Source organism: Dendronephthya gigantea, unplaced genomic scaffold, assembly GCF_004324835.1.
Source record: "Dendronephthya gigantea isolate DGI-Jeju-01 unplaced genomic scaffold, DenGig_1.0 000057F, whole genome shotgun sequence".
In the NCBI taxonomy this organism is placed as follows: Eukaryota; Metazoa; Cnidaria; class Anthozoa; order Malacalcyonacea; family Nephtheidae; genus Dendronephthya; species Dendronephthya gigantea.
This window is the reverse complement of record NW_021163067.1, coordinates 480084-506651: the sequence shown is the minus strand read 5'-3', so window position 1 is coordinate 506651 and position 26568 is coordinate 480084. Positions and strand designations below refer to the sequence as shown.

At 37.8% G+C, this 26568-nt stretch overlaps 3 protein-coding genes across 3 annotated transcripts; 1 reads left to right on the top strand and 2 right to left on the bottom strand.

The window, feature by feature from the left end:
- Positions 1-245: 245 nt before the first annotated feature.
- Positions 246-8827, top strand: LOC114529596. The gene is made up of 3 exons (XM_028551411.1): positions 246-349; positions 5532-7598; positions 8359-8827. Exons 2-3 carry the CDS (start codon positions 5559-5561, stop codon positions 8509-8511), a joined length of 2193 nt encoding a protein of 730 aa, XP_028407212.1. The 5' UTR covers positions 246-349; positions 5532-5558; the 3' UTR covers positions 8512-8827.
- A 1379-nt stretch (positions 8828-10206) lies between these two features.
- On the bottom strand, positions 10207-13633 carry LOC114529581. The gene is made up of 3 exons (XM_028551394.1): positions 12624-13633; positions 11632-11811; positions 10207-10919 (listed from the first exon to the last, which is right to left on the bottom strand). Exons 1-3 carry the CDS (start codon positions 13194-13196, stop codon positions 10749-10751), a joined length of 924 nt encoding a protein of 307 aa, XP_028407195.1. The 5' UTR covers positions 13197-13633; the 3' UTR covers positions 10207-10748.
- Positions 13634-20031: 6398 nt separating this feature from the next.
- LOC114529586 lies at positions 20032-26101 on the bottom strand. The gene is made up of 4 exons (XM_028551400.1): positions 25874-26101; positions 23175-24064; positions 21516-21716; positions 20032-20747 (listed from the first exon to the last, which is right to left on the bottom strand). Exons 1-4 carry the CDS (start codon positions 25950-25952, stop codon positions 20502-20504), a joined length of 1416 nt encoding a protein of 471 aa, XP_028407201.1. The 5' UTR covers positions 25953-26101; the 3' UTR covers positions 20032-20501.
- Positions 26102-26568: the final 467 nt, after the last annotated feature.

Sequence of the window (26568 nt, the reverse complement as noted above, 5' to 3'; positions counted from 1 at the left end):
TACTGCCAGGGCTTAATATCACTGCTTAGTACAGCTGCCGTCCATCAGAATTACGGAAAAAAGATTTTGAGAATTGTGTGTCCACTGCAAAATTGTGTACCTCGAATCTTCTAGACATTCGAAACAGCTCCACATCGACGATGGAATAATTTCGCGGTTGACCGGATGCGATATAGTATGCAAGTAAACTAATTTACATTGATACCCCCTGTTAAGCTGCCACTGCTATTCATATTGTTATAAGGTTGCACGTGCAGGAGTAATGAAAGAATCATAGAAAACAATTGTCCGAAGAGTCTGCTTTTATTCACCTGCGTTTTTCAACAAGAAGAGATTTAGGACGCACATGGTAAGCTATTTTATCCTATAACTTTGTGATGTTCTGTCCGAACTTGGGAGGCGAAAAAAACATGATTTCTCATTGATTTCATCTGTGTTTATGTCCGCCATCACGAGAAAATAAATTCCCGTCTAATTGGTTTAGTAATGGTCCCTATTACCGCACATTTATTTCACAGTCGGGTACTAATTCAGGCTTTGAAATTTCTCTTTAAACACTGCAAACGAAACAGACCGAATATATTGTTCTCACCGATTACTTATTTATGATCAAAGTCCTTTCCTTATCACACTCGACGGTCTTACTAATTATCTGCCGCGGTATGGCTATGATGAAGGAATATAGTTTGTTTATACTAATCTTTTTGTCATGTCGCCTAGCTTATGATAGGAAATTACAGATAACTTTATTAACGGATTATAATCTGCTTGTCAAATTTTGCATCCCTTTCTTTAACTTTTGACATATCCGGAAAATTGATTATTAAGTCTAATATTACTTGAGTCCCATCCACATGTTAATGAGTAAGTCATAAGCACGTAGAAAATTGGGATGTATTTGTAAAGGGCTGTACATTTCGAGTTTTGACCCAGCTCGGAATATGTTATGCTGAACAGCTGGCAGTTGTTTACTCGCATTGAACTTGATTTCGAAACGATATCTCATGCACTTAACGTGCAAGAGATACTGCTCAGATGACAGACCGAAATTCTTTTGCCATTTTTGGTCGAAGCGGCGAGAATAATACTAGCCGAGTATTATTTAGTAGCTAATGCTAACTTTGCTAGGGTCTGCCTGGGCACATTTCGACGGCCTACCTTATTTCAGTAAGTTTGCGTTTATTGCAAGAGCTTTGCAAGTGGGAATGTGCAGTTCTTTCATTAAAATTTAATAACTACCTTGTCGCATAGTGCAAACGTGCGGGGAATGTTTTGCTTCGGCCGAACTTAAGCGACCACTCGAGTTGACTTGTGCAGTTTTGCTCCTTTCTTTCTCAACTTACCGCGGCCTCAATATTCTTTTATCTGGCCTTTGTCGTTGAGAAAATGGCCGTTGTCATTGGCAAAATATAGGTTTCAAATTTTGTAAGACAAAGGTAGAATTTGACTATGCATTTTCACATTACTTGATTTACTTCTCCTGCTGCTTATGAAACAAAGAATTCCGCATCAAAAGGAAAACTCAAGCTGACTAATAAATATTATTTTTGTTGTGTTTTGGACCTTTGGTGCCAATACCGCGGAACCACACAGGCGGCATTAAAAGTACTTTTTGAAACAAATAACCCAAATTAGCTAGAGAAGAATTAGATACAGGATGGAAAACCGCAAAATAGGTTAAAAATTTAATCTTCCATGTAGCCCAGCTAACTCTGTTAGCTAATAACGTTAATACATCAACGACAGCGTTTTTTATGTGAGGAATATTCTGAGAAGTTGGTAGTCCCGCAGAGCTCAATATTCTAATATTGTCTCTGATGTTCTAAACTCGTGATCGTTCTAGAACAATTACGGCGAAGGTAATGTTGTTCTCACGAATACATTTGCCGAATTAAAATTATATTTATCAACTCTGCACGGGAGCGTTATTTTTCGGGAGACATGGAAATACGTTTCATGTGAATGTGATTGAAATCTTCGATAATGGCTGCATAGTTGCCAGAGATTCTTGTATCTTAAATTTCTCTCTAGCTACTCTCGAGTATTCTAGCTCGTTATCATAAAAAAAAATAAGAAAATAGATACAAGGATCAGGTTAGCTTTAATCGAGAATTCTTTCACTGCCGAACATACTTTTACTGGGCCGTACAGACGATTATCAAGCTATTGGGATAGTTCAACAGTTATTAGAGAAAAGAACAGTCTTGGGAGCCTAGCGTGTCTAATTGAAATATTTCAGCATAACAATATATTACATTATAAAACCGTATATAAGCTGAATTCTTTTAGGGACAGCTGTCCATGCAATCACGCCCCTCCCCCCCACGAAGTACAGTCCTGTTCTGTTATACTTTTTTCTCTTTACGGTCTACATGTTTTGCATTAGGTAATCGCAGCATTTGTTTCTATTCATTCTAAAATTAATCCTCTGCATTCTGATCTCACTTTATAGGATAGTTTTTGGCATAAGGCATTCAAGAAGTTTTCTGTGTGTTTTTTTGTGCAGGACTCATAGGAAATTCGCTTGCTTAATGCCCGTGTTTTCTGTTCTCCCATCGAGAAGGTTCGACTTTGTCTGTTTTACGCAATTGCTATGGCGCATTTGAATAATTATCGATTTAAATCATGGCCCGTTTCGGACGTCACTTTTTATGTACCGAAAGAATAGATTCTGCACATATTGGTTCTCATTCCTTTTGGCTTTTCTGTAATTGTACGAGAATTTTTTTCTTCAGTTATAAAGCAGATTAATTTTGCGTCAATCTTTTCAAAAATCTATAAAACTTAAGCTTCTAGTCATATGCAGGCAAAAACGCCATTGAACGTTGTTGGCGCAACAATTGTTCTCCAAATTCATGGCACAGGGACTGCATAGAAGATCCAGTTTACACTGCTCCGGATTCACATGGCACGACACCAGTTTAAGTTTTTTAGGTTATCTCTGTTCCCAGAACTTTTTCATTTGTCAGATAATGGCAGCAATCATGCTATCATACTTTTTGGGATAAAATTCGCTCCGACTTGCCGGCTAGTTTTGATTTCGTGACAATGGCAATCCTTGATAGTGTAATCATTGCCTAAGTACAATGCAAAACACTCCGAAAGCTGAAATCGACACTCCGAGAGCCGTTTATAGACTAATCTGCAGGCATCATCAGGAATGACGCTCAAATATGCCAAATCCAATGAAATGTGATATCTGCATGTTTATTGAAAGGAGGATTTACTTCCGTGGTTTGGTTTCGACAAGGAATTATGAATATGCCAATGTTAGAGATTCGTGAGAAGAAATTAATACCAATGTCCATATATACCAATGTAATATCCTGCGGTTGTTAGAAATGCTCGTTTCGAGACTCAAGTCATCTTAGTTGAATAGCGAATGAGGTCATAAGGAAAATTAGATGGCGTTCAAGAATAACGGAATATTTAGCTATGCGTTCGTAGCTCCTGTAGATCTCTAGATTCCTTAATTGTGGGCGTTCTCTTTTAACTTTGTCCGGCCATTTCTGTTGACAATATTAAAAAGTTTAAGTAAACGCGATAAAGAATCAAATTCACGTGAATACTATATCTAATAAATATTCTACAGTCGGTGCTGCCGGAAGTTGTTAAGGGCAAGGGGGCACTCCCGATCTCGTTTCACCTTAGCAACCGTAAGAAGAGGAAGCTTGAACATACAAGTACACACAGATTTGCAAATTCACACGACAAAGATATTTTTATTAGTAAGTTTTCAATTGATGTCAAAGAGCGCGCATCGCAAATGTAAGATAGCCTTAGAAATTAGGATAAAACGGGGTTAAACGTGTTATATTACTGTTGTGTTGATACGACACAGGCTTCTCCCGCTACCCCTGTGGTTCCTACAGTTATGAGTGAGTGATTAAAAACCTGAAGTCTCCTAGTTTATGGAGGGTACAAGGAGGTATGAGGAGGGTATGAGGAGGGATGAGGAGGATATGTGGAGGGTATGAGTTCAAAATAGCGCTCTATTATTGCAGGGAGTGTTGACATTAAATACAATTGATGTATTATTCAATATTCAACGATATTTCATCTTTCTAATACGCTCTTCAGACGTTTTTAAGCAATCATTCTTTGACAACTGTTAGACATATCTAGTCATTGTTCTTTATTACTCTTTTAGTTTAAAAATCTCTGATATATTCATCACCAAGCAGGGACCGAAACCTGACCACGGGTGTAAAGCTTCTAAAGAACTTTTAATCATGAGATATCATATGTCATTAGCACTTGTATGCATATAGCTTTGTTTTTCAGCGTCGTTCCTAGTGAGGACACAAATTAGTGGAAACGACGAGTAAGAGTTCGTAATGTTAAGCGTTTTCTAAGTGTTTATTGTTCAGAATTTTGTAAAATTATTCAGTGTTAAGTGCTAACAGTACACCAGTGCTATAACTAGTGCTAACCGTACTCATTCAGTGCTAACAGACAAAGGAGTGTACATGCATAACTAACCTATGTATGACCTAGAAAATGTTTCACATGCAGGAAAAATTTGCTTTTTTGGGGGGGGTGGTTCATAATAATTTAATGAAGATGCACAAAGGAATAAATTACATTCGACAAGGAAGTTTTGAGGTTAACCCTATAGGAAGGGTTATATAACCCTATATAAAAGGGGTGTGATCCACTACAACATGCACCCCCCGTTCTGATACAGTTTACTATTTACGTAGGACGTAATATCTGCTTGTAATATGCTGTGGAAACCAGGTTTTTATAAAAGCCTTACTCGCATACAGAAGGCCCGAGTTAACGGACCGAAAGCTTTGCAGTATCAAATACGTGGTGCACCTACAAGCTAATTTACGTAAATTATACTTGTTCAAAACATTGTACTGTGTGTAAAACAGTTGAAACTCTGGCGCAATCTATATAGAACACCCCCCCAAAAAAATTGCTGTCAAAATGCTCGATTCAGTCACATTGCATGCATTTTCATTTCATCTGTCTACCGTGCATATGTAATTGAGACTGAATCAAGCATTTGCGTCAACAAATTGAGCAATTGGATCAACGAAGGAGAACGCTTACTAATCGTGACGTCAAGGCTGGATGCTATTTCGTTCTGAGATCTTCGTTTGGCATTTGCCTCGCTTTCGTGTTTAGATAGATAGATAGAATGTTATTAAGCCGGATAAGACCCTGTGAGCACGAACTATACATGCTGGTATCAGTAGGGGTCAAATAGATACAAATACTATTTTAACATGCAGAAGTACAAGAGTTTTTTGCGTTTGCATTCGGGCACATTAAGAAGTTCTAGGAATTGTATACATTATTTTGATTTTGAAGTATTTTAATTATGAGTGAGGATTCTTATCGAAGCCTTCATATCTTGCAATGTTTTAACGATGGGAAATCCGAACACCTAACGCACTTGCTAATCTTTGTCATTCTTTGATTACTTCTAGTAGTAGGTTTTAGTTGATACATGAAAATTGAGTAATATAACATGATTGCTGACAGTACCTTTCTCAATACCTTTATTATTCCCTTTTTAGATACAATCTTCCGAGTAATTATCCGATATGTGGTTAGAACGGTTAACCATTCGACGTCTGGCGCTTTCCATATTCCTAAATGTTTTTCTCTTCGCTCTTGCTGGAGCACAACACACTAATGCATCGCATAACGTTTCATCTGCCATTTTAACCGGATCAGTATCAACCCTTTCCGGCTTTCGTTCAACAGTCGATCTGGAGAATTCGTTAAGCACCCGGCCTATGAAGTTCATGAATACTTCTAAAAGCAAACCCGTTATGGCAAATTTTACAGTTATGATTTACGCTACTGGATCAACTTCTAACTGGTCCGAAGGTGGAAGAAAAATGACAACTGAAATGTTATCCGCGTTTAAGCAAACGTCAACGTCCCCTGATTATATCACATCAAGTATGCAAAACGTGTTTCTGAGCAGAACCCTAATGACACACGCACAATCTACTCCTGCAAAACGTTTGAATGGAACCAATTCATCAACGATATCGAGCATTAATAGAACAATTCCGAAGCATGTTTCGCCAAATGAATCAGAAAGATCAATGGTTTCCAAGACTTCCCAAATTCCTGAAAAGCCTTTGATTGTCCCCGGAAATGGAAAAGCAAATATCACAGATGTTGGAAGCAAAACCAAATTATTGGTATATACACCTTCTCTCGACAGTATGCAATCGTTTGTGTCCACCTCCGCTTTGAAAGTAATTCCGACACACACTACACAAGTGATTGGAATTGTCAACACCACAGCTCCGAGCTCTCTTCAGATAGCATCCACAACATTGAAGTATTCCAAGATTGTCTCAAAGGTACCACGCATCGACGCAAATTTGACATTTACAACTTCGACTCTTACAGGAAAACAAGCGAACATGACGATGATTTTGAAACCCAGTCCGTCGTTGATCACGAAACAGCAGCGTAGCGAAGTTGAGACCACATCCTTATCGGAAACTCTGAAAAGTAAAGTCATTCCATACAGTAAATCATCTGAGAGTATCCTATTCACAGGACGAAATGATACAATTGTTCAACCTAAACTTGTTTTGTTTTCATCAAACAGCCTCGCAGCCGTTAATGATACTATGGAAAGTATTCTTGATAAAACAATGGCGAAAGAAAGCGTCACCAGGTTTAGCTCAGTTCCAATGTTGCGAAGCAAAAATTTGACCGCATCTCCGATCCGAAATATATTCGTTTCTCAAGTTCATACTTCTTCTGACATCCCTCCTGTTGCCAACCGCTCAACAATTGCAAGATACATCTCTAAACCCGACCTATTTAGCAAAATTGTAAGCAACCGATCTGAAATTCTAGCGAATAATACGATTTTTGGTATGATACCTTCCATCATCCTTCGACCTTCCACCATCCTTTCTTCATTCTACAATACTCTTTCCAACCGCACGGAAGAAATTGCAATATCGCCGTCGATGACCATCAAAGAAAAGCCTAAGAGGAGCGAAACAAAATTCGGAATTTTAAGGTATTCTACTCAGATATCCGATAAGAGTGAAGTAAAAAAGCCGTATATTACAGCTTCCTCGTGGTATATCGGAAAGGAGCGTTCTACGCCGGTGCTATCGACTCTACTGCCAATGGCAATGGTGAAGGAACAACAATTTCGTGTCACTATCCTGATACTCTCAGAAAAATTTCAAGAAGAATATCTCATAAAGAGCTCCAATGAATTTAAACAAAAAAGCAGAGAGATAGAAACTCAGTTCAATATCGTGTTCCAAAGTATGCCGAAGTATGTATTTACGGAAGTCTTGAAGTTCTTCAGTGGAAGTTTGGGATGTGACGTAATAATACACACGAAATCCAAAGACTCAGAACCGGTGTCAGTTGTGGAAGTTAATGATACCCTAAATAAAGCAAGGAATACTAAAGGTGGATTTGGAAAATATATCGTTGGTGATATCAAGGTTAAGGAAGAAAGTCCTGACGTTGAGGGCAGAGATGAGGATGAAAAAGATGAAAAAGAGACATGGGGTCGTATTCCCATAATAGTTGTCTCAATCCTCGGGGGAGTCTGCTTTGTTTTGATTGTGATGGTCATAAGTCAATGTGTAAGTATACTGTAACATTAAAATACCCATACTGTATTTCGTACATGCGCAAAATTGCATTCCTCGAAAGATGAGGTAACTGGGAGAGCTTATGATTAAATGCAATGAAACAGGTGAAAAAAGACTATGTGTATTAAAGTGTGGATATCCACTGCGGCGGTGGCCGGTTGTTGATTCCGGAGCACATAACATCCTGTTGTGACCGGTTTTAGTAAAGTACGTGTTTTATACACGTTTTACGGTCGACGAGAATACGTACTCAACCCATTTTGTTATTGATCTGTCAGTAATCTTACATTTTGAACCAGTGAAGATGACATATTATGGGAATTTTTTTCAAAATCCACATTTCTGGATACAGTATGGTTGTTAGTTGGAAATGGTTTGGAAGTTTAGGATATCCACACTATGAAAACAGTATGGATATAGTATGGATTTTTAAAGTATGGATTTTGAAACGAATTCCAATGGTATTACGACCGTTTTAACAACCAAAATGTTTTATACATCTACTGTGATGATCTAGGTTGAATACATCCGCCAGTCGAGTTTAATAGAGTATTTGATTTGAATCCCGGCCCCACTAGAGACTAATTAAGTTTATCCAGAAGTTAATTCAGGGTACTACAGTATGTTTTAATAAGAGCAATAGTTGTAAATAAGCCACAAATTATAATGCACGTATTTAATGGCGAAGGATTTCGTTATAGATTTTAAAGTATATGATGTATAGATTTCTTATTTTTCCAAATATTTATAGATCCAGAGACGGCACTATTCTCACTCACTGGCAGATTCTAACGAAATTCAGGAATATTCGCCCGCAATTCATCTGAAAAACAACGATGATGTTTTGTACAAAGACGAAGAACGGGTTCCAATGACGACATTTAACCAAACGGATATTTACTAGTGGGAGACACGCAGTTTAAAGTTGAGTTATAGTTTAGTTCTAATTCGCTGGGCTTTTTTATGTTGAGAACAATTAGTTGCGTACGGCTAGTGTTATAATTATTGTGTCTCATAATATGAGGCTCTTAATGATGATGGTTAGCAGAGTTTTACCAGCGTAAATGTAGATCGATGTTGCAATTAATTCGATGGAGTTAACACCATTGTGACTTTGATTCTGATCCGTGTGTACACACAATGTCACACTCTAAAATGCCGCGTACCCATATTATATGTAATATGTGTTAATATATTATTACACTTGAAGCTTTGATAAATTATATCAGCTGGTTTAAAGAGGAATTTTCTTGAATCCACATTACTCGCACTTTGTCACACCAATCTGTTAAACCTCTTTTGATCCTGCCAGTTTACTTCTTCAATTGCGTGCAAAATATACCCTTCGCCTTCGGTCAATTTCATACTTCGCAATATAGTCGCGAGAATGCAATTTAAACAAAAGATAATTAACCTTATTGAAACGAAAATTATTCATTATGATTATCATCTCATTATGTATTGTTTGAATTGCATTCGTCGCGACCAAAATGCGACGTACAGTATGATCTAGGCTATATAAGGCGCCGTTACAGTATGCAACTTTTATTGCGACTTTCAATGCAATTCTACTCGCCTGTTTTTATATTAGAGGACAGCTTAGACGTCTGAACGAATTAAACGTCTTGTGGCTGGGTGCTACTAGTATAAATACTATAGATGACACGCCCAAAAAAATTAATTTGCTACGTTTTCCGAAAGATGTCTGGAGTCTGGACCCACATAATCGCCTGGATAGTAAATAATCGGCAATAGTCTCGTATTTATACTACACGAATTTAACGTCTACGACGGTTAATTCATATGTTAAAGGCGTCGTTTAGACGCACTTAATTTGAGACGTTTAATTCGTCTAGTTCGTTTATTTCATCTCACCATTTTCTCGTATTTATATAAGACGACCTTAACGTCTGAGACGTCTAAGCCGTCCTCTTATTTATAGGTCAATTTGTAACAATTGTCTGAATTAAATGAACTAAATCTATGATCTGCTAACGTTTTCTTACCATCTTGAACACTCTTTACCAATTAAAATCCCTCAATTACAATTGCATTGCAAGTTGCAGGGAAAATTGCATAGTGTAACAGCGCCTGTTGTATATGCATTTTCAATGTAATCTTCGCTGTGCTTTTCCAAGTAATCGGTAGCCTAGTTACGTCCCTCCCCCAAAAAAGAAATGTTAAAAAAATGTTAAAATAACAAATAACACGTTAAACATTAGTAAATGTCAAAGACGGGGTGGTTTAGCCCAGGTATCATTGTTTAAAGACTAGCATAATTTTTATGATCCCAATTTTCTTGCATATAAATGTTAAAATAGTTTATTCACATTTTTAACAACAACGTGACTCCACAAAGTTCATCAATAAATGCATTTCTTTCAAAAAAGCCCCCACAAAACAGTTTTCAGCTTCAGACTGTCAGGAAAGAAGTAGGGATGCCCGTATTTTATAGAATGCAAGGTTGCAAGAAAGTTACAGCCTCCATTCGAAATTGCCCAAAATTATAATCGTGGGATTATTTTAACAGCGGAGTGATTGGAGAACACATCGATCAATCGATCAAAAAACCAAATTTAATTTTTGTATCTTTATTTACTAACTTCATATTGACCAGTTCACTCAGTTGAACTACAGAACTAGTAAATTAGCCATTTCCCAATCGAGCAGCGTACTGGGTCTAGTCGCGAACCGCAAAGCATCTATGAACTGTTTGGAGAGACAAACGAGTTTAAACCTATATTTCCTGTCCCTCCAAAGAGTCCATAGATGTTTTGCGGTTTATCACTAGACCTGGTACCCTGCTCCGATTAGGAAGTGGCTAATCAGTTTTGTTTTTCCCCAAGAGTCATGTTACTTGGTTTTGGTTTACGCTTCGACCTCGCATGATGGGAAAATTTTAACTATTTTTGCAATAACAAGAGTTTACTTTCACAGCCTAAATTGCCTTTATGATTTATTGTATAACATACCGAATTTTAATGGTTCTAAAATGAAAATCGCTTTAATCATTTGCAAGTATAATGATATTCGTTTATAATATTGTAAATGTTGTTTCGGGGTCCTCACACGGTGCAGGACATGCTTATAAATATTGAGGATATGGTAGTGCATGATGTTTGAGTGAAGTTTATAGAGTCATTACAGCTTAAGAACGTCGCCAGAACCAGGCCCATCCTCCATAATCGTGACGTAATCATTGTCATTAATATCTGCTCCAGAATTATCTTTTCCGATTTTTGATGTTGTTTCCTTGACAAGACCATCATTTTTTACATCAGTGTAGGACGTGGAGGAATACATGTTTACTTTCTGTAAAAATATTAAGAGGAAATTTTTAATTTTCCGAAGAATTTTTTAGAAAGCTCAAACACCTGCAGTGTAAACTTCGTAGGGATTATCCTTTAGGCCTAGGTTATGACGAACACTCGTGTGAGGGAAGATTTAAAAGGGCTGATTTCACATGTGCTTAAAAAGCGAGTCCCATCGGGATTTTTCTTTTCATCGACGCATAGTTTATCGAAGACTGTACAGCGAGATTATATTATTAAAAGTCATAAATATCGAATCGAGTGATCTTTCGTAGATACATACTTTTGGGAGGCGAGTAATTTACGAAAGTATGTTGCAAAACTGTCAAACCGTTGAAAGAAGTAACATGTACGGAATGCATTTTGACTAAACCTATCGAGTACAATTCGGCAACATTTGTAGTATTTCAGTACTGTACACTGTGAATGAGAAATTCTTCTGCATCCTGAATGGCACACCAGAAACTCCATTTGCAATGTCATTCTTGAAGCTAATTTGAGGTCAAAAGGTAACCAAGGCGCAGTTTACGATAATTGCGCCGAAAATTAAAACAATAAAGGTGACTGGTATTAGTTCTTCCATTCAGAAAATGAGACGGGTAATGCAATCTTAAACTATTGTTTATAGAATATTCTGCGCTTGTTTTTACTCACAATGATATTTACAAAGTGTCTAGGATATTGAGGTGAAGTATTCTGACGAGAAAACCTACCCGCTGTCCCGACTCGACATCTCCTTTTCCATCAGCAGATGTTGTACACAATTTAGTTGTACTTGTTGGAGTTGCTCGCAAAATTTTCATTTCCTCATTTCCGTCAATGATATCATAAAACGGTCCGCTAACATATGACGACACGTTGCCTGATTTTTTTTGTATTCTTGAAATCTTACACTGGAAAATGAAAAAGAAATGCAGCTGAGACCTCACTCCTGTCAATACAGCGGTGAAGCGTCATGCGCATCCGGAAAAACTATACAAGGTTTGAATACAAAGAACAATCACAAGAGAAACAAATCTGAACGAAAACAGAAATTGCAATCTGAACAGAAACGAAACATTAAGAAAACATAATGGAAGATGATTTGTGACAATCTTATTTGAGGTAAAAGAAAGTTTACTTTTTCTGAATTCACTTCCTCGAAATTTGGTTTAATCCATTTGCTAAAGCTTCATGAACAGTCATCTCCATACTCTTCCTAGTCTCCTATTTCTCTCTTATGCTTTCAGACTAGTCCCTAGTCCTCCTTAGCGCGCCTTCATTCTTGTGACGTCACCAGTATGAACGCGGGGGAGGACTAGCACAAAAGTTTTTAATTCTGAATTCAAAATGGCGGCAAGAAAATTTTTCTCCGGACAAAATCAGGGACAACTTTTGAAATCTCAACATTTTGTGATAGGCCTCTCAGCGTAGGCTGCCCTGCATAATTAACAGCGCGCGCTTACAAGGCCTTGGACTAGGCTGTTATGCTTTTACTGTGTGTACTCTCGGCTCATATTCAAAATTTACAGTAAAATAGGATAGTAGCTACAAACTCAATTGGACTTGGGATAATCATCTATTCGTCTTATATCCTACTGATCTCTTGGGAAGCTATTGTTTCTAGATATGTAAATGTGTGAAAATAGATATGCACTCTCTAAAATAAACGGTCTAGCTACGGTCTCGGTATCAAAGAAAAAGCCAAAAACTAAATAATACTTACGCACAAAACAATTATAGTGATAAGAAGGATAAAAGCAACAATTCCCGCGATAATAACTCCAATTTGCCACCAATCTAATCCTAGGATTACTTCATCATCATCACCATTATCGTCATCATTATTGTAAGACTTTAGTTCAGAAACTTCAAATCCACGAGTATCTCCATACTTTTCAAGAGTTTGCTTGAAATATGGTATATCCCCACGTGTCGAATTTTGAAAAACCAGAAGTACATCACACACGATGCTTCCAGGTTTGAATGCAATAATAAACACTGAAACGTTCACGTTGATTGGGCGGTACGCTTTTGTAATGTCCTCCTTTACTTTGACCATCATATTTTTGAATTGCGAACTTTGTCTATCGTAAAGTTTGTTATCGAACTTACCATTGTACTTTAATGAAACCTCGAGGACTAACGATTTTTTGCTTGTTTTTGTGGTACCTGTTATGGAGCTCATAGGTTGAGACGGTGTAATACTGAGGCTGACATGTTTAGACGAAATACCAGAAGTATTAATAAGAATAGTATTGGCACTCGTAGGTTTAATAGACATAACACCTGAGCTCATAGGTTGGGAGGGAGTAATGCTGCCGTTGGAATGTTTGGGAGAATAAGCGCCCGTAGGTTTAGATGTTATAGCACTGGAGCTTATAGGCTGAGAATGCGTAATGCTGACGACGTTGATATATTTGGATGAATTACCAGAAGTATGAACAGTATTAACGTCCGTAGGTTTAGATGTTATAGCACTGGGGATTGTAGACTGAGAATGCGTAATGCTGACGACGTTGATATGTTTGGATGAATTACCAGAAGTATGAACAGTATTAACGTCCGTAGGTTTAGATGTTATAGCACTGGGGATTGTAGACTGAGAATGCGTAATGCTGACGACGTTGATATGTTTGGATGAATTACCAGAAGTATGAACAGTATTAACGTCCGTAGGTTTAGCTGTTATAGCACTGGAGCTTGTAGGCTGAGAATGCGTAATGCTGACGACGTTGATATTTGGATGAATTACCAGAAGTATGAACAGTATTAACGTCCGTAGGTTTAGATGTTATAGCACTGGGGATTGTAGACTGAGAATGCGTAATGCTGACGACGTTGATATGTTTGGATGAATTACCAGAAGTATGAACAGTATTAACGTTTGTAGGTTTAGATGTTATAGCACTGGAGCTTGTAGGCTGAGAATGCGTAATGCTGACGACGTTGATATATTTGGATGAATTACCAGAAGTATGAACAGTATTAACGTCCGTAGGTTTAGCTGTTATAGCACTGGAGCTTGTAGGCTGAGAATGCGTAATGCTGACGACGATGATATATTTGGATGAATTACCAGAAGTATGAACAGTATTAACGTCCGTAGGTTTAGATGTTATAGCACTGGGGATTGTAGACTGAGAATGCGTAATGCTGACGACGTTGATATGTTTGGATGAATTACCAGAAGTATGAACAGTATTAACGTTCGTAGGTTTAGATGTTATAGCACTGGAGCTTGTAGGCTGAGAATGCGTAATGCTGACGACGTTGATATTTGGATGAATTACCAGAAGTATGAACAGTATTAACGTCCGTAGGTTTAGATGTTATAGCACTGGAGCTTGTAGACTGAGAATGCGTAATGCTGACGACGTTGATATGTTTGGATGAATTACCAGAAGTATGAACAGTATTAACGTCCGTAGGTTTAGCTGTTATAGCACTGGAGCTTGTAGGCTGAGAATGCGTAATGCTGACGACGTTGATATATTTGGATGAATTACCAGAAGTATGAACAGTATTAACGTCCGTAGGTTTAGATGTTATAGCACTGGGGATTGTAGACTGAGAATGCGTAATGCTGACGACGTTGATATGTTTGGATGAATTACCAGAAGTATGAACAGTATTAACGTTCGTAGGTTTAGATGTTATAGCACTGGAGCTTGTAGGCTGAGAATGCGTAATGCTGACGACGTTGATATATTTGGATGAATTACAAGAAGTATGAACAGTATTAACGTCCGTAGGTTTAGATGTTATAGCACTGGAGCTTGTAGACTGAGAATGCGTAATGCTGACGACGTTGATATGTTTGGATGAATTACCAGAAGTATGAACAGTATTAACGTCCGTAGGTTTAGATGTTATAGCACTGGAGCTTGTAGACTGAGAATGCGTAATGCTGACGACGTTGATATGTTTGGATGAATTACCAGAAGTATATATGAACAGTATTAACGTCCGTAGGTTTAGCTGTTATAGCACTGGAGCTTGTAGGCTGAGCTGCGATATGCTGACGACGTTGTATATTTGGATGAATTACCAGAAGTATGAACAGTATTAACGTCCGTAGGTTTAGATGTTATAGCACTGGAGCTTGTAGACTGGAATGCGTATGCTGACGACGTTGATATGTTTGGATGAATTACCGAAGTATAAACGGGTGACATTGTTGAAACTGTTGACACGGTCACACAGCTTTTGGTTTACAGTAGAAGTACTCCCTGGAACTGAAGACGAACCTGTAAGAAATCACCGACTAATTATCACCCATTGTAATATTGACTCATTGGTGGGGTAATGGACTTATATTGAGAGAAAAAGTTACCTGAAATAATTCGTCCCGCAATATACTTGTAAGGGCCGTTAACGTATACATAAGCCCGCGGTCACCCGACCAGGAAAATCCGAAGCATGCGAAATTTAGGCAGTTTTATGAGCAGAACCGATGCACAAAGCCTGGACTAGACATTGCTTTTAAGATGACTTTGAGGTATTGAATTTAATCCTCATCATGCACATTGTACTATACGACTTTAAGGTTTAAATACATGCTCTCTCGTGCACACTCTCATCAACTGACATCGGCTTTAAACTGATAAATTTTCATGAAAGTTCATACTCGTTTGGTCGGGTATAGTAGTTGCAAAACAGCTAGCAGTTTGCATTTTGTAGTAGCAGACTAAGCAGAATAGGTTGAATCTTTTTTGCATATTCGCATTTATAAACAAATAAGAAGTGTATGATAAATTTATCATCGTGCGGATTTCCAGAAAGACGCCGCTCGGAACGAAAGGCAACGTGAGACGCTGCTGCGACAAATATAACAATGGCTGGATTGCACTTCGAAAACATTATTATATAATAGTGGGTACAATCATGTACATTAGTTTGTTGAAACACAGAAACAAGAATATTGCATTTTTGTCCTGATAGGACCTTTTTTATCGTGAATGTTTACAGTGTTATCTCGTATCTTCGAATTTATCCACTTGATAGTGGATATAAACTACCTCCGCCCCTTGGATAAATTTATAGCAGGACTGAAACTAATTATGTCATACTGGCTACACTACAGGTCAGTTTAAGGGCATCAGTCTATCCAAAAATTCTGGAGGACGAACAAACGAATCAGAAAAAAAAGAAAGCCGAATAAAATATTTGTTAACTGCAACAGCATGCTTAACTTGTAGCATGCATGCAGTGACTATTATGTACCATTTATTTTGTACTATTCCAAGGGAACTGCTCATATTGTTTGAACTAAGGGGCTGATTACATGGTGTCGCTTCAGCCCGGCAAACCGGGGCCAAAGTATTTTTCAATTAGCTACATGGCAAGTTTCAGCCCGGGCGGTGTTACGACACGTCAGAATTATTTTAGGACCAGGGCTGAAAATTTAGCCCGGGCTGAGTCTGTAAAGGCTGGTAGTAGACTTATTTCTATTCTTCGAGCGCTTTAAAATCCCGAATGACAATAACTAGACCTTTAAGGAGCTATGACTACACATAAAAATGAAATAAACAAACGAAAAAGCATTGTCAAGACGAATTTTTCTGTCCGGGCTTAAGTTTATTTACGCCGGATTACATGACAGCAACATTACGTTTCAACCCAAACCGGGCTGAAATTCTTGTCATGTAATTGCGTGCGCGATTTTGTTAGGATTTTATAACAACCCCTGGCTGAAGTTTCAACGGTTAGCCGGGCTGAAAACACTCCATGTAATCAGCCCCTTACAAGGCTACAATTTTTTATTCTTCGCTTTGATTAGCCAGTCAATGTGCTCAAAATCGAAAAAGAAAACAATTAGATTTCAAGAATATCAATGATTGTTCAAGCTAATCGAGAATTCATAATGATTATGAGTTTAATATGGTACAAAATTTCAGGAAAATCCTGTTTTCTACAGGTAAATTTGAACTATGATCTATTGCATGGATAGCTATCTACTCCACTATCCATGCTTCGTGCAACGCGTTTTTATCCGGCTCCATCGGTTCCATTTTGAAATTTCGGGGAGTGTATGCCTCTAATAACTTGCTTAAGCCTGTAGCACACGAGAGCTATCCACTGAGCAAAAAGTTATTCGTGTCTGTTTGCTCAGCACTTTGCTCTCCGTGTGCGTGTGAATTTTACTGAATATTTGGCCTCATGCAGCCTTGACTCACGTATCAAATATGTTTGATATTTTTTTACTCCCAAGGCGAAAATCTCACCGTGTGCGCCTAACATGGGCTAGATGCTGAGCAAGAAATGCAAACTTAGCCAATAGCAATGCATTCTTTTGTCACATGACTAAAGTAAGATGGCGGATAAAGAAGAAACACTTTTACTTACTGAATTGCATCGCTGAATAGACGTCAACGTCGTCGTTACAAAGCGCTAAGTAGAGTTTTATGGACTAAAAGGTGGATAATGAGAAGAACAAGACAAGGCGCATATGCTAACCTTTTGCGAGAGACAATAATTGACCTGTTTGGTTTAATTCATGTGCTTTCTGTCGTTTGTCTTTGTTTTTAAAATCCGGTGATCGAACGTCGAATAAGCATGGATAATTCGGCCATAAATCTGCAATTTTGTCCTCCAAAATATATTCGCTCATTACTTAGCTAGATGCCGTCATCTTTACTTTAGTCATGTGACAAAAGAATGCATTGCTATTGGCTAAGTTAGCATTTTTTGCTCAGCATCTAGCCCGTGTTAAGCGCACACGGTGATATTTTCGCCTTGGGAGTAAAAAATATCAAACATGTTTGATGAGGCCAAATATTCAGTGAAATTCACGCGTACAAGGAGAGTAAAGTGCTGAGCAAACAGACACGAATAACTTTCTGCTCGGGGGATAGTTCTCGTGTGCTGCAGGCTTAAGCAAGCGCTTACACTTTTAACCAGAAGTGAGACATATGGGTGTTAATCTTTGGCTATGTTCTCCCGGATTCCGGGTGTAATTCATAATCTCCGAGCGGAATTAGTATGCTCTCGCAGGCGCTCCGCGCCCGGTCGGAGATTAGAAATAATCCGATACTTGCAAAAGTGTAGCGAAGGTAGCAATCGCCGTATTTTCGACACAATCGACCATTGGCATTGCAAATTCAGAGTTTTTCAGTATGGATATTTGGCGCAAATTTGAGAAAAAATACTTGAACTTCTGTACACTGTCGTCTTATTCTATAGCCAAATTATGCGCAATTTAAAACTTGCATTAATTACATACCTAGAAATTTAATGCAAATTTCAGTAGGTTTTTATCCTGTGATTAACAAAGCCAAATCCTATATGTCGCCATTCTCCCAAATTTTAGTGGAGTTGAATGTATCACCAGACAAGAATGTTTCGGGAAATACGTTTTATCAAATATTATATATGAATATTAATATTTTATAAATTAATACCTTACTATGTCAACGTCGGGACTAACCTACGATTCTGAATTCTGATACAACCTAATTTTACTGTCTATATCTTCGGCTCAATAACTCTAGCAGGAATTGAGTTGCATTTTTCACAATGACTTCAGATTTTGTACTTTTTCGTAACATATATTGCGAATGATATTGCATGTGTATATCCGTCCGTATTTAAGATATATTTCTTAGTAAAGTGCAGAGATTATTGGATACAGCTTTTTGGCGCAGAGGTAGCAAGTCACCTCCCCCCCCCCTTCTCTACGATTTATATATAATAGTTCAATTTTATTCGAATTTCGCGAACTTTATACCTATACTATAGCTTAGAACTCCCATTCTCGACTTTGGTTGAAAAAAACCTTTCTGAATTTAGTACCAGTCGACTATGAAATTAGCGCCAACCTATGTACAAACTCGTATATTCGATCTATCTCGATCAAGTATTTCAGTTTCGCTTATTTTTATCAAATTAGAACGTTCAATATCGTTATGGAACGCGGCATGTACAAAAAAATCCTATGCTAGCTCTCAAAGTTGATCATAGACTTTGTGCACAAACCAATAGGGATATTTAACTGATTCTTTACGAATAATTGAAAGAATTCTTACCCGTCACCATGGTTGACTCAAACATGTTGTTAAGCAACAGGAATACAAATATCAATGTTTGTTTCATCTCTCAGTTACTTCAGAAATCTTGAACAAGTATTCACGATGCGAAACTCGGTATACCAGAAGAAGGAATGGCTAAGCCTATATTATGATACATATAAATATATGTCGTAACAAAGTCGTCACAGATTCAAGCATTCCTTGAATTGTGATGGGCTTAAAAAGTATTGGTTATGCAAACTAATTAGATCAACTTTCTTCTACCAAGTTTCCCTTAGTCAGACCTTCATTTGTATTGGATGACTAGGCTTAATGTTTATAGACGCGGTGTCATAGCAACGTTCGTTTAATGCTTACTAATTATGATGAAGCCAAAGCTCTTAATCCCCTCCCCACATTCAACCACTTATAGGCAGTGTGTGTATCTTCTTTACGTTCAACAAGAGTTATACGACATCAAGAGAGATCGCAATGTTATTTCTATCTATACATGCAGTATTGCTTCCCATAATTATTAGGATTATCTCAGCATAGGCCCTAAACACTTTTTTTAAAACAATTAGCGCTGGTGATATACCAAACTAAATGCCTAAATATGTGAATACTTTAGCTCTAAACTGCACTAAGGACGCAAATTCTCTCTTTTGAAGGAAAGCCGAATTGATTGAAAGCCCAGATTTTCTGAAGATCCACAAGAGAAGTACTATAGAAATTTACGAAAAAATTTAAGCGATTAGGTGATCACGCCGGTTTAAGTCGTCGAACTTTTAATGTTTTGAATCCCATGCAAATAAAGCAAAACAAAGAATTTAGGTCATTCGGCACATGAAAAGTGCCGAATATTTCAATTTGTAGAGGTTTTCTTAATTCAGGGTCAAAAGATGACTGGCATTTGAGATACCGATCCTTAAAACGCAAGTGATCAGATGTGATGGAGTTTTAGAAAGTAATCCTGACTCCGTAAACCAAACGAGAGATTCGTGTGCGTTTTAATGACCACAACGTTGTCATGGTGACAAGGTGTTTCAGCAAGTAAAGCCTTGAAGCCTGTTAGTCATGTTACTATTATTCGGGATAAAATGAGGATTTAGCTAAAGTTGCATGTCAATGAGATTTGTTTATAGTAGCTTAAGTTTCAATCAATGATTAATGCCATCAGGATAAATAAAATGTTAACGATGGAAGTTCATATATCGGCATCATATTTAGTTTCATAGATTCATTTCACCTGGGGCAGTGAACAGATTTAGATGGAACGAAGCTACCAGTCTGCAATTCTTGACATTGCAAGGAAAGAAGTGTCCTAACTTATATCATTATTCAGTTAAAGCTTAGTCAATCATATGAAACTAATAAAGAAGATTTCCACGATCTAGAATTCGAAAACTTTACATATATAGTGAAATTATGGAGTGCGCAATTATATATCTTAAAAGATTGCTTAATAGTTCAATGGTTATGAATCACCTGATTTTTCTATGGTCAAATTTATGTTATTGTTTCTCTATGCTTTGCGCTATTAATATAAGTATTAAAGAGATTACAAAGTAAAAAGTGCTGTCTAGAAGATTATATTACACATTGACTACGCCTAGCTCTTCTGAACCAGAAGCTGCATTGGTCTCAGTGGCGTGATCAGTGACGTGATCAGTGACGTGATCAGTAGTGACGTGATCAGTAGTGACGTGATCAGTAGTGACGTGATCAGTGACGTCTGTTCCAGGATTCTCCTTTCCAACTTCTGATGTTGCTTCGTTCACGGGGCTGCCCTTGGCTTTGGTCCCATCAGTGAAAGAGGGGGAGGAGTGCATACTTATTTCCTGTAAAAATATTGATTAGGCATATTAACTGATTTTTACTCTGACTGTACTCGCTCCTTCGTCGCTCGCTCCATAATAAAAAGTCTCCGTTTGATATTTCACAGTACAGACCGAACAAACGAGGTCAATAATCGATTTATTCTATGGCCGAACTCTCAGACACTGGTCCAGATACGGAATATACGGACCACGGTTTCGTGGTGGTCGAGAAGTCATGAGGTTGAACTGCGTTAGGCCTTCTATTTTGTTTTGCATAACCCTAGATCCGCCACTAAATACAGTTTTCGTACTTTAATATGATATAAAGGAACGCAATCTTCATAATCTTACGCAAAATGATGCATGGGGATGTTCAATTCGTGACACAAAGAGTGATGCCGCAATGTCACTACGTAACGTATATGTTGGGGTAACATTAATTATGCACTAGGTATCTTTAGAGATTCATTTTAAAAGAGGACGCGCCTCGCTCCCTTAAAATTAATTACTTCTACAGAGCTGGGGCCGGTTATATGAAAGCCGGATAGCGCTATTCACCAGATAGTGATTTTTTCATGCTTGAGGAGCACATAAAATTTCAGCTTTGGGACCAACGATTGTTACAGGAATACTAAATAACAACGATTGTTACTTAGGAATACTAAGATTTAACCAAAGTTATAGCCAACAACCGCCGATTTTGTGCTATGGTACAGTATTTGAAATATGTGTTTACATAAATTGACTAACTTATCTTAGTTTTATTTCTAAGTCTTCCAAAAAACGTACCTGTTGTCCAGACTTGGGACCACCACTTCCATCCACCGACCTTGTACCTTCACCGGCCACCACAGTTGGCTTTGTGTCCGGCAGAACTTTCATCTCCTCATTTTCATTAACTGCATCATAAAGGTTTCTGGCAACAACATATGACGGCTCTTCGTAGAACTGGTGTTTTTGTTTCTTTTTTTTATTTCTTGAAATTTTGCACTGAAACAAGGGAAAGAACTTTGTTCAGGTATACGGATGAACAAATGCATGCTGTCCAAGGCTTTTTTACTCTTGCCCTCTAAAGAGCCATTGTAAGAATATTGTACAGTCGCATTTGTCTTTGTCACATTTAAAAATGCCGTAACAAATGTTGTTTTCACAAAGGCCTTTCATTGTCGATGGCGTAGTTAGCTGGATAGTTTTATGGTGGCCATATTATTTTATATATTCAGCTGACAGACTGTAAAACAATAGATTTCCGCCAAAAATATACCTAACACTTAAGAACAAATTAAGGTATACCGTCGTTTAAGCGTCTAAGTCTATGCCGTCTGTACATCTAAGCGTGCGCATGCACGTGATCACAAAACATGTCTTAATTAGATTCCAAGTTGTAACGTTTTTTTGTGACTTTTTTGTCTTAAACTTAAAAGCGAAATTTTACATTTAGGGCCTGTTTATATGGAGCGAGTTATCCCGGTTAGGCGAGGTAAAAAGTGCATCAGCTAGATCAAATTAAGGCTTAACTGGATTAATCATTCACTATATAAGAATTATGCGGTTTTCACCTCGCCTAGCCGGGATACTCGCTCCATAAAAACGGGCTCTCATATCAAAAGTGTGTTTGCGTACAAACATTTCTGAAATTCTTTGAACGCTTGAATCCCGTTTCAGTAAAGCCGATTCTCCATTACCGTTCCCTCCGCCCGTGCGAAGAGCGCTTTGATTTCGTTTGAAATTTTGTTTTTAACTTATCGTTATATCTGTTTACATTTTTCAGCAAAGCCAATCAAAATGCCTAAACTTAAAGTGCCTATATCACTTGTGGGACCTTTACGGATTTGAATAGAGCTTGAAAAATTAGTTTATAAGTTCTACAACCCTTTTTGATATAGTTAAATAGTTTCGGAAATATTTACATCTAAACATGACGATTTGCCTAAATTTCCGTCGTGCTCGGGGGCCTGGGACTCAGGAACAGAGTTCTTGTCAAACATAATATAATCAATTGTAATTTTACTTCTTCCAATAACGTAAAATATTTTGAGAAAAACTCGCCGAGTTGCTATAGCCATACACAACGCACCGTTCCCGCATTTTTTTCTTGAAAGCGCAAACTATATCGCCAGTGAAACTCTTCATGTTTACATTATAAAAGACGGCGTGTTTGCAAGTCATTCCTGAGTCCCATTCCCCCCAACCGACGTATTTTCGAAACTATTTAATTATATCAAAAACGGTTGTAGAACTTATAAACAAATTTTTCATGCAAGCTCTCTTCAAATCCGTAAAGATCCTACAAGTGATATGGGCACTTTAATACCTCATGTAAAATGGTAAATAAGGTACTTTATTACCGGAAGTAATCAAAATTTATGCATTGCCAATGGTAAATGGTAACGAAAAATGTAAACAAACCCGCTGATTGATCTAAAATGATAACTAAAAGATACTTACACACAAAACAATGATAATGATTATAAGAATAAACACAACAATTCCCGCAATAATTACTCCAATCTGCCACCAATTTAATCCCAGTATAACATCGTCATCATCATCCTCCTCATCAATTTCATTATACGATTCGAATGCCAAAACTTTAAATTGACTAGTATTTGTCCCATAATCATCGAGAATATTCTTTAATTTACGTAAATCTGCACTTTTTGAATTTTGAAAATACAGCCGTGCAACACACACAATACTTCCAGGTTTGAATTTAATAATAGCCACCGAAAGAAGATTTCCTGAAGCTCTATACGCGGTTTCAACGTCTTTCACCACTCTTTTCTTCATCGTTAAGAATTCCAAGCTTTGTTTATCGTTGAGATCGACATGGAAAGATTCGTTGGTATAATTTAAAGAAGCCTCGATAACTAACACTTCTTTTTTGGGTGTTGTAATGACCGTGGAGGAAGCTTGTGTAGGAATGGCACGAGTACTATTTCCTTTAGAGTAAAAAGTACTAGACGTAGACACGTTTACTGTCACAGAACCAGAAATCAGAATATTATTGGAACTCGTGGAGATAATGGAAGTATTAAGATCCATTGCTGTGGTGATAACCATGGATGTCGTTTCATCATCCACTGCTGTTCCTATAAAACTCGTTGAAAACGTTGATGGAGAAGGCATGGGTGATGTAATAACCTTTCTGCTTGTGGTAATAACCATAGAGGAAGTCATAGGTTGAGTAGGAATTCCATGAGTTCCATTGGGCCGTTTGGGCTGAGCGTAGAAAGTACTAGAAATCACTGGGTTTACATAAGTTTTATTATCCTCTGCTGTTTCTATGAAACTCGTTGATGGAGCAGGCATATATGGCGTCGACGTATTCAAACTATCTGTCATATTAACAAAAATATGTCTTAATTATTAGATTAGCAGCAATTCATTGAATATCCTGCTTCTGTAAAGTAAATGAATACGGTTGGGGTTTATGTGAACCAAAAAATTGATACAATATCGAAGTGAATGACAGGGCCAGGGTGGGGAGTTTAATTTCGCTGATAAATGAGTTAAGTCAAAGGGCTGGCTACTCGAACTGAAATTCTAAATTCGTTTTATGTTGTATATCAACGATTTTCAGAAGTTTATTCTCCGCAAACTAGGGCGTGAGTTTATGGAAAAAATTGGGTTGAGGACCAAAATCTAAAAATCCGTAGTGAGGAGCAACTTTTGCCGGGGGTAAGTGATAAAAATTCTTATTGTCCACAAAGGGTCTATAGAACGAAGAACGTTTGGAACATCTGAAATGGCCGATTAATAGTCTTCTTTTCATCTTTTATCATAAATTTTCTTTGCCTTTTGCATTCAAATCGGTCATTGTTGACTGTTTTAAAGTTTTCAGCCAGTGCCGTAGAAAGCATCCAGAGACTGGGGGGGGGGAGAGGGGCACAAGCTTCCAGCGGCAGGTATAGGGACGGTTTGATTGCCAAAGGACCCACTAATGTGGTTTATATTTATGCTCTACAAAAAGATTCGAGCACGTGTAAGTGGGTATACGTATAGGAAACAAAAGGGCACCTACGAATTCAAAATAGTATTAACTATTTACAGCCACGTCAGCTTCAGCAAAAAGGCATTTTTCATTGCAAAAAAGGCACTTTTGGCCCTTGAAAAAAATTTTGGGGGGGCGTGGGGATGGAGGTCACGTAGCCTCGGTTCCTACGCTCTGTTCACAGCTACAGAATACAAAGATTCTGTCTGTTTGTTGAGTAATCTTAAACTCCATATTATATCTACAGGACGGAAATTATAATAACCGGGGAGCAGAATGGTGGCGTCTTCAAACAACTTCGCGTGAAATGTAGTATAACAACTGCTTGAAATAAACAAAAACACTTCTCGATGTTTTGACCTAATGCCTGGTCTCCATGCATTTAGTCGTGGGTGTCGTGAACATGTCATAGCTGGATGATGTGACAGAATTATTTCTATGTGTGTGCGGTCAACAATGACCGATTTGCCGGAATGCAGAAATATAGACAAATTTACATCGGGACTATTTCTCATCGGTAGAAATATATTTGAACAAAGCCTATATCTCAAGGAAGTCACAGGCGGTCAGATTTTCCCGCCTCCTCACTGCGTGCCTAAATCAATCATCTGTCAATTCGATTTCCAAATTGAAGTTCATATACCTGTTTTCAGTCGAAATTTTATAAAATTCGGCTCATATATATGTATATTCTAAAACCAATGTGGCAATTTTAAGACCAACGCGTCACTGTGACCTAAACTTCGAGTCCATGGCAGATAAGCAGTGACAAGGCAATAGTTTTGACCAGGATATCGGGTCTCAATTATAACTAAAATTAATACACGGATTTATAATCATAAGGAGGCACGGACGTACGAACACAAAATAGTGTATTTAGAATTCATTCCTATGTGAAACAATTTGTGTTGTTGTCGAGTGTTCACAAAAAATGCTGGACCGAATAAATACAAACACCCAATCAAGCGATTCTACTGGCCTCCAGACATTGAAATAGACTTATCGTCAAGGAAGGTAGTCTATATCTATATCTATATCTATATCGCACCAAACCGTGCACCAACATTCACGAATCACAAGCTACACTTGTGGCGGATAGCGATAACCAGGCGTGTTGTTGCTCGTACGTGGCAATAAATAAATAAATACTTACTCGCTGTCACATTTGTTGATGTTAAGACAGCCGTGCAGTTGAACAACAGGAATATAAAGATCACTCCCTGAATAACCATTTCTCCGCTGTTTAAATAGTTACCCAAATACTTCGGAAAATGACGTTTTCCCAGGTACGTGAAATTCAGTCTTCCTCCTGCGGTATGTCGAACAGTCGAAGCTTGATGCTTATGCCGTTATCACGAACACTAAGTATAGTTGTCACAACATAGAGTTGAACATTCCACAGTGCATTATATTATAATTGGCGTAAAAAATATGTGCAATCAAGCAATCATATCTACTTTTTTATCGAAGTGAATTATGGCTCCCAAATATATTCTCATTATGGGTAAAAATATTTCATTATAACTGAAATATCGTATAAAAGGCGTGAAGATTCAGATCAACAGAATTCAAAATATTACTTTCACTATTCAGGTCTTTAAGTCATGCAGCTTTGAATAAAGGCTCCCTACAGAGAGGCTCTCAGAGAAGGCCAGGAATCATTTTCGCGATTCACAAGCCTGTTGTACTGGAACGGAATAAAATCAGCTGATCTCTTTTGCGTCTGGAGCACGTACCCAAGGGAAGGGGTAGGGGGAGGTGGTTATTTGAATATATCGTAATTATATCGTAATATCATAATAACATTATGATATTATTTGATTATGAACACTTTACAGGTTTTAAATA

Excerpts from the sequence above, each read along its gene's own strand:
- LOC114529581 (XM_028551394.1), bottom strand. The coding sequence starts at position 13,196 with ATGAGCTCAGGTGTTATGTCTATTAAACCTACGAGTGCCAATACTATT. Across the intron at positions 11,812-12,623 it reads TCACTATAATTGTTTTGTGC|TGTAAGATTTCAAGAATACA; the intron begins GTAAGTATTATT and ends TTCATTTTCCAG. Across the intron at positions 10,920-11,631 it reads ATGTCGAGTCGGGACAGCGG|AAAGTAAACATGTATTCCTC; the intron begins GTAGGTTTTCTC and ends ATATTTTTACAG.
- LOC114529586 (XM_028551400.1), bottom strand. The coding sequence starts at position 25,952 with ATGGTTATTCAGGGAGTGATCTTTATATTCCTGTTGTTCAACTGCACG. Across the intron at positions 21,717-23,174 it reads TCATTATCATTGTTTTGTGT|TGCAAAATTTCAAGAAATAA; the intron begins GTAAGTATCTTT and ends CCCTTGTTTCAG. Across the intron at positions 20,748-21,515 it reads GTCCCAAGTCTGGACAACAG|GAAATAAGTATGCACTCCTC; the intron begins GTACGTTTTTTG and ends ATATTTTTACAG.
- LOC114529596 (XM_028551411.1), top strand. The coding sequence starts at position 5,559 with ATGTGGTTAGAACGGTTAACCATTCGACGTCTGGCGCTTTCCATATTC. Across the intron at positions 7,599-8,358 it reads TGATGGTCATAAGTCAATGT|ATCCAGAGACGGCACTATTC; the intron begins GTAAGTATACTG and ends AAATATTTATAG.